Here is a 16,535-nt window from a genome sequence, read left to right as displayed (position 1 = left end):
AATGTTCTCTGTGTTGCAGAGCTACATGCAGCTTTTACAACAACACTCGTCCCTAGAGTATTCCCAGAGCCAGCTGAGTCTACTCAGTGTCTGCAGAGATCCAGTGCACCGAGGAGGGCGCCCTGGGGAGCCTCGACTGGAGTGGAAGGTCAAAGTTCGAGCTGACGGCACACGCTATGTGGCCCGGAGGCCGGCTCGTGACCGAATCCTAAGGGAACGGGCGCTTAGGATCCGAGAGGAGAGGAGCGGAGGCATGACCACAGATGATGATGCAATGAGTGAGATGAAGATGGGTCGCTACTGGAGCAAAGAGGAGAGGAAACAGCACTTGGCACGGGCCAGGGAGCAAAGGAAGAGGAGGGAGTTCATGCAAAAGAGTCGCCTTGAGTGTCTAAAGGAGGGGCCAGCCAGTGGAGCTGAGGGCAAGAAAGAGATCAATATCTTGGAGCTCAGTCACAAGAAGATGATGAAGAAGAGAAACAAAAAGATCCTGGACAACTGGATGACGATTCAAGAGCTGATGAGTCATGGAGCGAGAGTCCCAGAGGGCTCCAAAGTACATAACGCCTTCCTATCCGTCACAACTGTGTAGGGGACACATAAAGTACTGCAGACTTTAAAGTACTGAACACGTTTATCATCAGGCAGCCTGCGTTAAAGGAACAACTGTTTTATGTACAAAAAAAGGGTCTGGACTTTCGTAGCATCCTTGTGGCAACTTTGTAACTATCACTTTAAGAATGTTTTAACAGGTCTTTCACTCTTTCCTGACAGAACCTTAGCCATTGAAGACATGACTTTCCACTGTTTTTACACTGGCTTTTTGCTAATGCACTGGCTTCTGAAAGCAGTTGGCTTTTGTAGCATTTTGGTTCGCACTGAAACACAAAAAAGGTGATGAACTGAAAATTTAATTTCATGTATACAATGCACAACTGCTGCTGTGTAGCACCATTACCAGCTTCATCAGGAACCTTTTGTATACATTGTATTGTGTCTCTCTATACTCTCCAATCTTTTGTTTCATTGCATATGAAGCGACGTCACTTGCCTTGTTCAAGGTGGCATTTTTTTTATATAAAAGGAAATACAATATTTTTCACACTTTGTAAACTAAGTGACTTTTTGTAAAGGAAGTTTTACACTGAATGTCAATGTACTGTAAGCCTTTTATTGCAATTTCTTATTTATGTTTGTATCACCAAGGTCAAAGTTGACACTATTTGATTGTACTGTGGCCTGCATTGTATACCACTACAATGCAAAGAGCAATGAGAAACTGTGGCATTTGTGAAGGACAACAACTCAATCAAAACACTGTTGAGTCACCCAAGAAATTATTAAGTACTGGAAATATATTCATGCTATTCAAAATATCATTTTTTCCATGAGCTGGGAGGGCTGTTTGGAAACAGTTTTACCTCAACTAACAATCTCAAACTTAAAAACTCTGCAAGAGGTGAGAGACTGTACCTGGTTATTTCAAACACTGACTCCAGTAGCCATTGGGTCAACCCAAACCCAAACCATGAATGTGTGAATTATGTTTAAAATGTTAAATAAATTCATATTTATATTGTTTAATGTTATTTATATTTATTGTAAATTAATTTGTAACTCTTTATTTTTGTCCATCCGATAAATGTTCCGTATTAAGTGGCTAACCTTGAAAGGCCAACACAAGCCGCTGTCGAACAATGTATCATACTGCAGCCTTTTAACTCAGACCTGCTGCTTTTCTCTGTAAAGTTCATTGAAGAGGCCTTGAGTTCAGTATTTGTTAATGGTGATGTTTGTAATAAAACAATAATAAAAAATATTGAGAGTTTACAGCAAGTTTTTTCTTTGCACAGAATTTACAAATATTGCCATGGAATGTTTTACAAGTGTTCATGGTGCTCTGAGGATAAATCTTAAAGGCTTTGGTGGTTACTTTGGATTTCTTCTCATACAACAATGAGGTTAAACCCTGACATTTTTCTGTTTGAAATGTCTCAATAGCTTTTGCAATCATAGTAGGGATGCACCGATCCTACTTTTTAGGTCCCGATACCGATACCTGGGCTTTGATATCTGCCAAAACCGAGACTAGCCGATCCGATCCTGGTATTGATTTAACAATCTCTATTCCTTAATGTGAGGGTAGAATCATGTTTTGGCAACTTCAGGCTTTTCTGACTTGATGGTGAACTGTACCTGGGTTCCAAGTGCTAAACCATCCCTGGAATCCCTTAATTCCAAGGATCCGGAACAATTAAATCCAATAACCTGTCCGTTTTTTCACACTTTGAATCCATTAATAGAGGGTTTCTTGATTCTTTGCAGTAGGCTACAGCTGACATAAACCTCTTCCTTTGGGCTTCCATTATATTTTTCAGTGCGACTGATATCCATCGAAACATTACCACTGCACATGTTGCAAGTTTCAGGCAAAGTTGTTAGCAAAAGAAGCGTGACATACTCCTAAACTGCAGAGCCTCTGTAGTTATCCTCCATCATGCTCCACCGGGCAAAAATGCACAAACCAGTCATCGCTGATGACGTAGGAGACGCATATGTCTGTTGTAAACACAGAAAAGCATAGAACTGAGATGAATAGATCTGCCATATGGATCGGCACTATATACGCTTTGTCACCGATATCCGATCTAGCTTTTTGAGTCCGATCTAGCCGATATCCGATACCAGGATCGAATCGATGCATCCCTAATTCCTAGCCATGAATTTTGTACAACTCTTCATGGTTCCCTGATGATAAGATGGTTACCTGTAATTTCCTCTTAATGAGGTTGAGACCAGATGTTTTCTGTGTACATTTCTTAATGGCTTTTGTATCAATTACCATGACACTTTCTTCTTAAAGGGCAACAAACTACATTTTAGTGTGCGTCTTTTTTTTTTTAAAACTGACCATATTCGTGTCTGTCTCTCAGCTCTACTGTATGAAAACTGGTGATTCGAGCATGTGCATGGCTGTGACCTTCTGGTTACCTTTTTTCACAGGAACGACATGATCTTGGCGCTCGATATCCATCTCTGCTACACAGTATCTCTGTTATCTTCCTCTGTGCTTAGTGTCAAACACAGAGGGCTCCGAAGTTTTTTGAGCTTCAGTCTGAATGCGTCTGAGCACGCAGCAAGAGATGTCTTCATCTTATCCTCCATCAATTATGCATGCTGGGGCCAGCTGTTTACATGTTCGGATTTGAGAGACACAATTGCAACATTTGAATCCTCCTGCTCTAAAATAAAAATGCACTCTTTGTGTAGAAAATCTCTTGCTTCCTGCAGAGAACAACAGATTTGATCCTCTGCCTGACACACACTCAGGCACAAAGAGCAGAGGATGAGAGGAGGCAGGCTGGCTGTCGATCTAAGATACAAACTGCAAGAAAATCCTTGAAAGTGCTGCCAACTTACTGTGCAATCCCCTAAACTCTAAAAAAGACAGTCTGTTTGTCAGTGATTATATAGAAATGATTGCTAATTGAACACATGGGAAAAATATAGAAACTGCAATGATTGCTGCACCTGGAAAAGCACCACACCTGTCTATTTGTTGTACCAAACCAAGCCTCCAGATCTCCATATTCACACTCATTGAAATCATAAAGGGAATCAGATTATATATGGCTGGATAGCACACAGTAATCTACCCTGATGCTACAGTGTACACTATTCATGTATTTGCACAGGGATGACTGCCTGACTATGTGTGTGTGTGGAGGCTAGGTGTGTGTCCATTTAACAATAGGAGGCATCAAAGCTAAACTTCACTCCCATTTCAGAGCATTAAAGAGAAACCGGTGCAGACTTCCAATCCCCTGTCAATCTGAAACGACTGCCCACAGTCCATCAGTCCATTGAACTGAGGAATTAATGAGAGACATCAGACTGGCATCCCCATATCAAGCCCTTTATGCATAATGTGAAATCAGGTAACAGCACCGCACACACTCCCACTACCCATTTCAATGTATATGTCCAACCAGTTCTATCTATGTGACAGAAACAGCGCAGGAACTGAGGAATAATTGGCTACGCAAAACCTACTATTATAAATAATGAATCCAAATGTGCACAGCACAGATAACTGAATGTGTTTGAATATTGATCTGTAACATAGGTATCATGTGGTGTGACATAGGCTTGATTTCTATACAAGTAATAGAAACATATGGCATAACCAAAATACATATAAACATTTAGGCTTGCAAGTAAACTTAAGGTATGACAATGCATATGTCGAGAACAACTGCATTAGAATAGCAAATATTGTTTCAAAGAGTGACACCTTTTCTTCTATAACTATGAAATTTAATATATAACCAGTGTAAAACTATTCAATTTTTTGTTTTAAAAATCAAATTTTTTGCTACCATAAGCCGCTTACACGTAGCATTTAATAAAATAGCACGTAACAAAATTCCGCCATAATCTATAGACTATATTGATAGTTACGTGAACAATTGGTCTGTCCAAGTCAAACTGTCTCACTAGATCTTCAAATCTGCAGACGTGGGGAGTAAAACAGACCTTTGAGTTTATTAAGACAGCCTACAACTAGCATGCCTCCCTCCTAAGCTCCTTGTTAGCACACATCTGTGCATGCAATGAAAAATGGAGGAGGGGTTGAGTTGTATTTTATACCGTCTATGGGCTGAACAAGCTCCAAGCTCTGACTTCCGTTGCAGACCGGATGGCGTTTTGACATATGAAAAACACTGAAAACTGAAACGGCTCGTTTCAGCACACATTTACAGAAAGGTGGAGATTCTCTACCTGAAATATGTGTCCCTGGCATGACATGCCAGGGACACATATTTCAGGTAGAGAATCATTAAAAAGTCGATTTTGCATAATATGTCACCTTTAATACAAACAGGACCAAAGCTTAGAGGTTGTTTTTTCTTTAGCTTTATGCTAAACTAAGCTAGCATGTTGATGCTAGCTTTGCTGGTCCAACATGAAACACTGTTCTGAACTTCACTCTGGGCAAAGCAAAAAAGAACTCGGATGCTGCCAAAACGTCAAATAGTTTTTATAACAGACACTTTCTGAGAGAGAATGGAGAGAAAAACTCACCAGTCCCTTAGCTAAAGAATAAAACAAAACCCCAACAGACACTGAATGAGAGTGAATAAAAAAACAGTATAACTTCAAATAGAATTTAAAGAAGGGGTTCAATCTAGGTAACATCATTTGATTTTTCTCCTTTAAAAAATAAAGTACACAGTGCAAGGTGCTTCACCTCTTTGAGAACGACATCTGGGAGGTTTTGTTTACTCAGTAATTACTGTTTGTAGAAGAGTAAGGTTGATATCATCAGAAAACCTTATCCACAAAACTGGAGCTATCCTCACAGTGGGATGTTGCAGCAAACATAAATAAGAATCTGTCAAATCTATATATCCAGCCTCCCTTCAACCATTCTTCTCATTTAGATCTGTCTCATTCAAATTCCAACAGCTGAGCTGCCTCTTTCTGCAGCGTAGCACAGATGAAAAAGCGTGGTGTCCCTGGCTCTCTTTAATCTAATGATGCCTTTGAAGCAGCTGGGAATGAGCGGGACTAGAACAAAGTCAGGTGTGCTTTACTTTAGACGATTTGACGAGTGGTAGGTGACATTTTTGGTGTGGGTGCGGGTGTCCTTAAGCTTGATTATACAGAGTATGTCATTATGAAAGAAAAAGGGAGAGCCTCAGTAGCTCTATTAAAAACAGAAAGTGGAAATCTAGCATGTCTGTTGCTTATTTAATGAAGCATTTTCTGATAACATGTAGCATTTTGATCATAAATGAGACGTCACCAAATATATTAAAAACTCACCATTATGGAATTAACATTTTTCTTTTCTTTGTTTTCAGTCTAATATATTCTTTCTTCACCTGACAAGCTATCCTACGTAGCGTATTTAACAGCTTATCACAGACGAGCATGAAATTCTGAAATTTTAGGTCCTTTTTACACAAACAGATAAAATTCATGCCAACAAAAGAAGGCTTCTTGTTTCTGGCCGCTGGTTGATTGTCAACAGTAACCGGTAGGCTACAACTGTCTCCTAGTGATTTTCACTTATCTTACTTATTTGGAAAACATGCAACGTGAGGTTGAGCTGCTTGATTGATGTTGATTTCTTAAAGTGATAACCACGCCATACATTTTCCTTGATTAACAATAATTAATGGCATAATTAGTGACGTTGTTGCTACTGGATGTTGCAAGTTAGTAAGCTAGGAGTGCCAAAGGATCGTCTTGAAATAAAATATAGTTCGATGTGTTTCTGTTGATATTGCTTTTGTGTTTGTTTTTTCTGAAAGATTAAAAAGTTAAGCTAGGTGGTTGTCTGTTCTACAGTTAGAAGCTTACATTGGCAAGGCAAATCCACTGTAACCATTGTTGCTTATGTTTATTAAAGTTGATTAAAAAGTAAAGCTCTCTTGTCTCTCGTCTATTTTTGTAACTTTCCTTTTTTTTAAATTATTAATTATTATTATTTATTTATTTTTCTATTTTTTATTGTTATTTTGGAACTACCTTCTGTCTGTTTTCTGTTTGTGTTTAAATTTGAAAAGCAAAATAAAATATTCAAAAAATAAATAAATAAAGCTAACACAAAAAGTAAGATTCAATAACAAATTATTTAATGTATTCCTCCCAACTCCACAACTCCTTATCCTTAGGTGATTCATATATAAGAATGTGGACGGGATATTGCATGTATTTCATTGATACGCCCTTTTTCAGTTAATCAGACTGAATGAAGCCCAAAGCTCAGCTTAGCATCCTCCTGTGATGAAATCTGCTCATTTAAATCTCTACACCTTGTGGGGAAAGCCTCAGTACTGGATGAGTAATGGTTTCCCTACCTCCACAGCTACCAGTAAGGTGCCCCTGAGCTTTGCAATTAACCCCCAATTGCTTGGCTCCCCAAGTAAAGCTGGTAACTGATAAACAGGCTGGGGTTGGACTGGGTTGCTCCCAGGTATGAATTTGTCTCCCAACATTAAAAACACAGTAGAAAAAGGAAAAACCGTCTGCCAGCTCAACAACTCTGTGTTGTGTGTATTGTAGAGTGAACAACCTGCAGATGCAGATTTGATCAATCAGTGATGTTAGTCTAGCCAACAACAGCCAAGCCTTCCATATATTATAATAAACTACTCAATCAGGAGTTGTGTCTTATTATGGAATAAATGACTGATTGGGGTGTGGTAATGACTGACAATTTTCCATTCATTAAACCTCTATTCATGGCCTCAATTATGTGCTAATGGCTCATTCAGGCTTCTAATTAACAAAATGGATATTTGACACTGTCTTTTCCTCACGCTGGATAACTAACTGCGCTCCAGTGGAACTTGGGTCAGTTTGAAACTCAGAAATTTTACTACTATCCCTTTTTCTTTGCTTGAACAACCAAAATATTCTCCACTCTGCATTAATTCTGCTGCTTTCAAAGCTTTCCACTTAAAGATAGAATTTTCTTACCATTCAGTTCTCTTGGGACTTTCCTGTTCGTAACGGAAGATGTTCAGTGTCATGCTTAATGGACAATATGGCAGGAATTTTGCACTTTTGGAAACATTTGGGATTAACAGTGTGACCCAGGTGTTACCAAACTGTATCTTTGCCACTATAGACCACCAAGTTTCCACTGCAATAAAACGGAACAATTTATTGACTCGACTGTTGAATTTGATTTTTTATTTGCCTCCCCCAAAAAACACACACACACACACACACACACACACACACACACACACACACACACACACACACACACACACACACACACACACACACACACACACACACACACACACACACACACACACAATGCAAGGTAGGAGAGGATATAAAATATTCAGAAGACTATGCTCTAAACAGATTTAATACTTCGGATAATTGGAAAAGTATACATACAAGACAGGTGGGTCGTGAGGAACAAAGAGGCTGTAAGTGTTCCTGAGTGGGATGGTGGTGGGAGATGGTTTTAAATGAATATTGATATTCTTCAGGGTGAGGCACAACTGGTCGTTGTTCTGGAGAAGATTACATGCATAAAATCCTTGTTAGGTTCTTTTCTTTTCATTTAAGGATGCATGTCACAGAACCTAGAAGGTATCTGAATACAACACTTGAAAAGCAACTGGATTACCTGTGAAGAGATAACATAAAATTTACATCCCATGATACTGTGTGTGTCCGGAGATCCTACGTGTAACCATGGTTACATTGTTTACATACAAGATCAGCTGTTAGCTGCCCGTAGCATGTCGATGCTAAACGATAGTAGGCCCAATGTTCCCTGCGAGCTAATGAGGCAAGGACGACGTGCTGGTACTGAGGTGCAAGCTAAAAAAGATGACATCAACCTGTCCTTCCACCCACCATTATGGGGAATGTAAGATCTATCTATGATAAGGTGGACGAGCTAACCCAGCACCAGAGGGAATACTGGAAGAGTAGCATCATGCTAACAGAGCTAACACCGGACACAAACGCCACATTGGAAGGATTTCACCACCTGCTGTGGGCGGACAGGATACAGGAGAGCAAGACTAAACTAACTGGTGAAGAAGGCCAGCTCAGTCCTGGACCCTGGGGAGGTGGTGGCTGACAGGAGAATTATGGCCAAGCTGTCGTCTCTGATGGACTTTTATATATATATATATATATATATATATATATATATATATTCTTATACTGTACACCTTCTTGTTTGCTGCTGTAACTCCATGAATTTCCTCGTTGTGGGACGAATAAAAGAGTATCGTATCGTAATTTGCAGAATTGTTCATGTCCCTTAAAGAAATCTGTGTAAGATGCACTATAAATACTTTGTTATAAATCTAAAAAAGATTACACTTCCTTAATCTGGTGGTGCCAGCGTACCAGTATAAATTTACAGGGAGAGGTATCTTATGCCACCACCATCACCCACTACACACCAAACATAGCAATGCTGACTGAAAGACTCTTTAGCTCAAGCTGTTGGGGGCGGCAGTAGCTCAGTCCATAGGTACTTGGCTTGGGAACCGAAGGGTCACCGGTTCAAGTCCCAGTATGGACGAAGTTTGGCAAGTAGACTGGTGGCTGGAGAGGGGATAGCTCACTTGCCTGGGCACTGCCGAGGTGCCTTTGAGCAAGGCATCGAACCCCCAAATGCTCTGGGTGCGCTGGTTGATGGCAGTATCCTCACTCTGACATCTCTCCCTAAGCATGTTCACTGCATGTGTGTGCATTTGTATGTGTATACCAAAAAAAAACTATGTGTAGCATGTCCAAAAATAGCATGAGTGAAAAAATTTGAATCAATAAAGTACCTTTCTTTCTTCTTCTTTGAAAGCAAGTGACCAGCGGAGGTGGTGGGTGTACCTCCAAGCAAATTGGTCCCAGGGAGTGGGTCCTTACCACACAGAACTCTAGGTAACTGTACGCTGAGCTCTGCTACCGTACCTGCACACTTCTCATGGTGAAAACAGATGATGCTAGAAAGAGCTCCACAACTGTGCTGAAAGCGATGGAAATCATCACGCAAGAAGACGACTTAAACCTTTTTCTCTCTGCAAGACACCGAAAAAAAAGACTGCAACTTTTGTGCCCATTCAACTCCTAGCCTGGATTTTCACATTTTTACATATTTCTTTTAAATATTTCAATACATGAATAAAAACAGCTAATAACTACAAAATGACTGATTTCATGTTGTGCTTTTGTCATTTTTGGATATTCGAAGGCCAATTAATATGATCAGAATACTCAGTTCTTTTTAGGAAGCTTTTTTGTGTCTAAACCGTGACAATGGGGAGTGGTTGCAGCTGGTTTCGTAATTCAGCCGTTCTGACACCTGGTTTATCCAGAGAGACAAACATATTCTGTTTCAGTGTCTCCTATGGGGTGGAGGCTTTGATTAGCCCGGGATGTGCTCAACTATTGATCTGGCTGACTGCTCCTTATCCTGCACTGTTATCACTGGTTTACTGCAGGCGTCCTGGTGGGCTCAGTGGTTTCAAGTGTTGTGCAGGGAACACCATCTCTGCTCTGCGCGGGGGAATCAAAGCCCCTTGAGCAGAGGAGAGGGAAAAAAAACAATTTTTCTACAACCTAGTTTCCTCCAAAATGTTCTATTAAAAGGCTGAATTCTCTCTTTGCAGAAGGAGAAGAATAACATTTTCGTGTACCACAAATATATAAAGAACCCAGTTTATTTCATCAAATGATACTGGGTATGCAATTACTTTACTTTACATACATGCAAACCAAAATCTTATTTTATTCTGGAAGCATTTGTGATAACCTCAAGGGTAAATTATGTGTGATGAACTTGCTTGTGAGTCTGTCTTTATTGCCACCTAAAGAACCTGAATGTAAGTCAATGGTAAGAGTAACATAGATCAGTTTACATGGTTGTCTTTGAGTTAAAGTAACTGCTAAATACCATACATTTCAGAGTTTAATGGTCAAAGATAGGACAAAATTCAGCTACCATGGTGTTTTCCTTTGAAATTTAATAAATCACCATTTTGTAGATATTGTACTTTGACCAGACAAATGTTACTCCTTTTTAAAAAATTTCATATCCTCTCTGCTGTCCTTCCTTCATACAGACAACCCAAGTTTTTAAAATGGAGCTCACACGGTGAAGGCTGCTAGTGGGCCTTTGGTTTTGTCACCAAAGGCTGCCACACTATTAAGGTTCAGGCCTTTGAGGTCGGGGAAAATGACTATGATGCAGTGTGCCCAGCAAGAGAGGAAACAGTGGTCGTGAAGTGGCTTTGTTGCAGTGAAGTACAATGGTTTGTTTTTCTTTGACATAGGTCATCTGTGTCTTAACTTTGAACTCCTGGATCAAAGTCTGTATGCTTACGTGGAGGACAGAAACAACCAGGGTGTAACAATGTCAGAGTTGCGTCAGATTGAACATCAATTGGCCACAGCCCTTTGCACCCAAACACCAGTGTAAAGAGTGTATCCTGACCTCAGACATGACAATATAATAGTAATCACTCAATCAGCAGCAACTGCAAGTGAAAGAAATGTACTTTGTGCAGTCTGAGTCTTCCATTCAGTCTGGTGTCTTTGTGCAGACCACCTGGTTTGTCACGCCAGGAGTCATGCTAACCATTGCCTGCTGAGCTGTAGAAATCAATCTTGTTACTGCAAACCATACAGAAGTTTCAAGAGGAGGACTTTGATCATGATATTAGTTTTTATGCTCAGCAAAGAGGCACAAGGAATTTAAGCAGGTGATAGAGAAGAAGTAAACTGAAGAGCAACCAGTCTCTTAAACGGCGTTCACACATGCACAGAAGTCCTGAAAACCTCCTGTAATTTTAGGGTGGGTTGCATGCAAGAATTTTTTTTCCCTGCCAGTCCCCAAGTAAAATACCAGGATAAAATTGTCCTGTCCTCCTATTTACAACCAAATAAGTAAAAAATTAGTTCTCATTAGCTTAAGCTGCATAGTGTGTTAAATACTGACAACATTTAAAATGGCAGGCTAAGGGCCTGTTTCCATTAACAGCGTTTTTTTTGCACTGGAAGGGACCATATCATCAATTTCATCGCATTTTTCACGAGCACCTACAAGTTATAGTAGTCCTGTCCTGACCCTCAAGTCCATTTGGAAACTGTTCTGTAAGCTTCAAATTTGTTTATGTTCAAGTACATTTACAAACAAAACTTAAACACAGTGGAAAGGAATTATGTCTTTGTATTAAAGCTAGGGTTGGTAGTCACAGAAAACTAGCATGAATTTGAATGTAGCATTTCCTTAGGACTCCGTCTAACCCCTCCCCCCCTCCCCTCGGAGCTCCTCCAAAATGACGCCCCCGCTCACGTGCACGAGCACCGCTTCTTCATGACCATATGATCATGACTGATTCAAAACCAGTCCTCAGCACATCGTTTGTGTTTTGCACTACGTCAACTCATGTCTCAGCCTTAAGAAAACACCAAAACATTATCATAATGAAAGTTAAAAACACAAACAAATATGAAATGTATGCGCAGGAGGCGGGCAGAACGGCAGGACGGGATTTGATTGGTTTCATATTTTGGCTCCTGATGGCAGGGATTGGTTGGTGTTTTCCCAGGTTTACTCCGGCTGTAGATAGCAGCTTTTTTTCGCTGTGTTTTAAGAACAAAATATGTATTGATTGCCATCAGGACATAAAGATCATTTTAACCAGCATAACAAAAAGTGTTTCTAAATCTGACTACCAACCCCAGCTGTAACATCAGCTCAAACCTTGCGATTATACCCCAAAAAACAAGTCAGTTTCACCTTCATCTTTATTGTTGACAAAGTGGATGCGAGAAGTGCTTCACCTTTTAATGATTATCAGTCGGTGATGGAGAGATGACAAGTTTTTACTGAGGCACTGCCAGTGCAAAAGCGCAAGTGGACACAGGCCCTAAACATCTTATCAATGCAGTTCTCGCTTTAAATGGGTGACCCATCAAGCATCACAGCTGTGAATAAAGGACCATGTTATAAATCAATGAATAAAAACACCACGTACATAATTGTCCCTCATAAATATAAGCTAAATACAGAAGCTTTTACATTTAAAAGGTAGATGTACACTTGAGGAGTACACTTGGTTTCTGCGTTTGAGGGAAGTCTGACAATATAGATCCTGAAGTGTTTTCATTAAGTTACTTCATCCTCAGCAAAGAGCTCCCTGAATGACTTACTTGGAAATTGAAGCCCTAACGAAGTGTCATTAGGCTTGATGAAAGCAAATTGATTTCAGTGGCACACAGATTTCCAGAGGAACAAGTGCCTCCAAAAGATTATCTTAAACACCATTCATTCTTCCTCTTTCGTGTTTGGGTAAAGGTGCACAGATGGTGCACCCATCCCCAATAATCCCACTGAAGCTATGAAAAATGAGGAAAGGAAACGAGACAAAAGTCAGGTCCCACTCAGAGTAATTGATCTGTGCTTCATGAGTAGCAGCACAGTGATGTTGTAGTTAAGTCACCAGGGCCTGTGGGCCAATCATGATAAAAAACAGGGGGGGTAAAAAGCTGTTTGAAGATGCAATTGAAGATACAAATTCAATATATATATTGAGTTTCCATTATGGATAAATTACATGTAGATAATAAAAATTGTGTATAAACTGTATTTTTATGAACAATGACTTACATTAGTAATCATATAGGATATATTTATATCTCCCATATCTCAAACCCTGCATCAGAGTTCACCATAGCACAACAACAAATTACCCAAGTGTAAAGCAAAAGTAAAACAAAAATCTAGAATTACACAAAGGTGATTACACTAAGTGTTTTTTTTACTTATTTTCTCATAAAGGTTCAGAAAATGGGCTCATCCTTAAAAAAGGTACATCTCTGGCATTTTTGCAGAAAAAGAAAAAAGGTATTTTAAAGGTTTTAATCAATAAAAGATTCATCTGGATGAGAAATATATGTTAACTTAAAATAAAAAAACAAGATACATCGAGGAGTATCTCTGAAAACAAGCCACTTATTTGACAGCTCAACAGAGAAGTGTATGCTATGGGATCGATTACACTAATGAACTGTTTCACACAGCACAGCTCTGTAAATATCAGCTGAACAGACGGTCAATAAAGACAAAGTCTACATTCTATGTGTTACATTCGTCTCCCTGACTTACAAACTTACATTTGCTCCACAAACTGATCGATCTAGTTGCTATTACGAGAGGATTTGTCATGTAAGTCGACACTGCTTGGCCCTCTCGTGATCTGATGGAGTAATAGCTCCACTTTGTCAAAGTACTTATGAGACGGAGAGGGGGAAAAGACCGATGTGATGGTTTCTAAAGCTGCACATGAGCTGCGGAAATGTCTCTAGGCAAGACACAGTGTAGGAAAACATGGTTGTAAATAACAAGACAACAAGGTTTTGTGCACATTTGAGCTCAAGAAAGTGCAGATAATGTCCTCTATAATGTAATATAGTGGGTACACTCACAGCTAGCTGGCTGTTGTCCATTGGTTTATGAGATATAAATCCATCTATATGTGATATATGTCTTGACTCATTGCTGAAATCTGGGGAACTGGTGGTACAGGAGGCCCCTGCTTTGGATTAGATGACATTAGCAAGTTAAAGGTAACCTCAAAGTGAAGTATTATAATGAAATTGAACTGAACCTGAAATGTTTTGGAATGGAAGTACAAAAAGGAAAAACATCAAATTAGCTCTGCAAAAGGCTTTGACAACGTAGTGTATATCTTCATGTAAAATGTTGACTTGTCAAAGCACATAATGCATAGTCTATAGCTAGTACAGGTCCCTCCATCAAAACAGAAAGAAAGAAGAAGGTTTGATGACATTACAATCATGTTACATGTTTTATTTTCTTGCTCCTGTGCTTACTGTACCTTCCGGTTTTCCTTTCCCTCAGCTGGTTTCCTCTCCTCACATCAAAGCTTCCCTGCAGGGCTTCTTATAATCATGTAATCCATCCATTCATCACATGGAACATCCTCAAATCCCCCTTATATTTACCTCCATGTCCTCCTCAGGGTGTTGAGGCCAACTAATAAGCAATAAGCTACAGCGGAGCTAATGCTATGAATCCTCCAATCCTTCATCACTGATAGGGGAGAGACCTGAGGAAACCTTGGGGGGTAGATATGGCTATTAACACGAGACCACCTTCACTGTGTGTACATACAAAACATCCACATGTGCATCCAGCCTACTCCTATCTCTTGGGCCTTGCGAGTCTGCCTCTCTCTTCCCATGTCTGAATCAGGAGGCCATATGTCTATATTGTGAGTCAACACACAATCTAAATGCAAATGGTTAATCGTCTCTTCTGTAGCCCACAGCCTCTGAGGAATCAACACATACCTCCAACATACATTCATGCCATTATAAGTTTGTAGTAGTGCGATCACAGGTACGATCAAATAATTCAACCTGCATTTTGTAAAGCCTCCACCGCTGTGGTTTGCCTCCGAATGGCCAAGGGACAGTCACCTGTGTAGACCTTGGCTCCGAAGAGAGATGCTGTAAACCTTAAAGCCTTCTACATACAGGTGTTTAATGTTGTTGTTTTTCTTTCTCAGAAAAGGATTCCAACCCTAGATTTGAGTACCAGCTGATACTAAGAACACCTGAATTTAATAAATCAACATAAATGATGGCAAAAACTGATTTTGCTTGCTATTACTTACTCTACTCTCTCTGCTGGCACCATACTGTTGCTATTTGTGTTGTTAAATGATCCTTTACTATAAGCAAGTACATTTTTAGAGGCAAACTGGTTATGTCATCGCAATGGGTGCATAGATTAGCTTGCTTCCCTATACAAGACGCTGCATTTCAGACAGTATTACAGAAAACTATCACCTATTAGATTTGATACCCACAGTGATATCTGTATCAGATATTAATTCTGATAGCTGTATTAGATACCAATACTGGTATAAGTATTGGATACTGATGCTGGTATCTTTTTTGGCTACCCATACTAGTATCTGAACTGTATAATAATACTGAGATGTGTCTTGGATATGGATTATGGCATCTGTAATGGACGCTGATACCAGATTCTGCATTGCATGCCGATACTGGCGTCTGTATTTGATATCAGTGCTGGCAACTGTATTGGATACAGATACTGGTATTGAATACCGATAGTGGCTTCTGTATTGCATACCAGTACAGGCATCTGTGTTGGATAACCATACTAGTACCTAAACTGTATACAAATACTAATATATGTCCTGTATATTGATGCTGGTATCTGTATTGGATATTGATATTTGTCTTGGGTATTTATACTAGTATCTTTATTGGCCAATAATACTAGCATCTGACCTCTATAACAATACTGACATCTGTATTGTATACTGATGCTGACATCTGTATTAGATACTGATAATGGCATCTGTATTGGATATTGATACTGACATCTGTATTGGATACTGATACTGGCATCTGTATGGGATACTGATACTGGCATCTGTATTGGATACCGATACTGGCATCTGTATTGTATACTGATACTGGCATCTGTATTGGATACTAATACTAGCATCTGAATTGTATACTAATACTGGCATCTGTATTGTATACTGATACTGGCATCTGTATTAGGTAGCCATACTAAATTGAACTCTATACCAATGCTGATGTTTGTCCTGGATACCAATGCTGTTATCTGCATAGGATATTTATAATGATATTTGTCTTGTGTATTAACACTGGCAGGTGTATTGGGTACTGGTACTAGTATCTTGACAGGATACCAGAACATCTGTATTGGATATAGATGCTGGTGTCTGTATCGGCTACCCATGCAAATACCTGAACTGTAAAACAATACTGATATTTGTCCTAGATACCAATACTTGTATCTGTATTAGATACCAATAGTTATATGTGGACTGGATACCAAAATATTTGTATTGAATAATGACGCTGGCGTCTTTACTGGCTACCCTTGCAAATACCTGAACTGTTTGGCAATACTGATATCTGTCTTGGATACCAATACTGGTATCTGTATTGGA

The 16,535-nt window shown here is 39.6% G+C and overlaps 1 protein-coding gene across 1 annotated transcript in view; it reads left to right on the top strand.

Moving 5' to 3' along the window:
- Nucleotides 1-1,819, top strand: part of pdzrn4 (PDZ domain containing ring finger 4) — a 48,280-nt gene extending 46,461 nt beyond the window's left edge. Inside the window, exon 9 of the mRNA XM_034673774.1 lies at nucleotides 20-1,819. Within this exon, the coding sequence (XP_034529665.1) occupies nucleotides 20-592 (573 nt within the window). The 3' untranslated portion in view covers nucleotides 593-1,819. The remainder of the gene's footprint in view (nucleotides 1-19) is intronic.
- The last annotated feature ends 14,716 nt before the right edge of the window (nucleotides 1,820-16,535 follow it).

This window comes from Notolabrus celidotus, chromosome 21, assembly GCF_009762535.1.
Source record: "Notolabrus celidotus isolate fNotCel1 chromosome 21, fNotCel1.pri, whole genome shotgun sequence".
Classification (NCBI taxonomy): Eukaryota; Metazoa; Chordata; class Actinopteri; order Labriformes; family Labridae; genus Notolabrus; species Notolabrus celidotus.
Note: the sequence above shows the minus strand (reverse complement) of the source record. Positions and strands in the feature narration are given on the sequence as shown.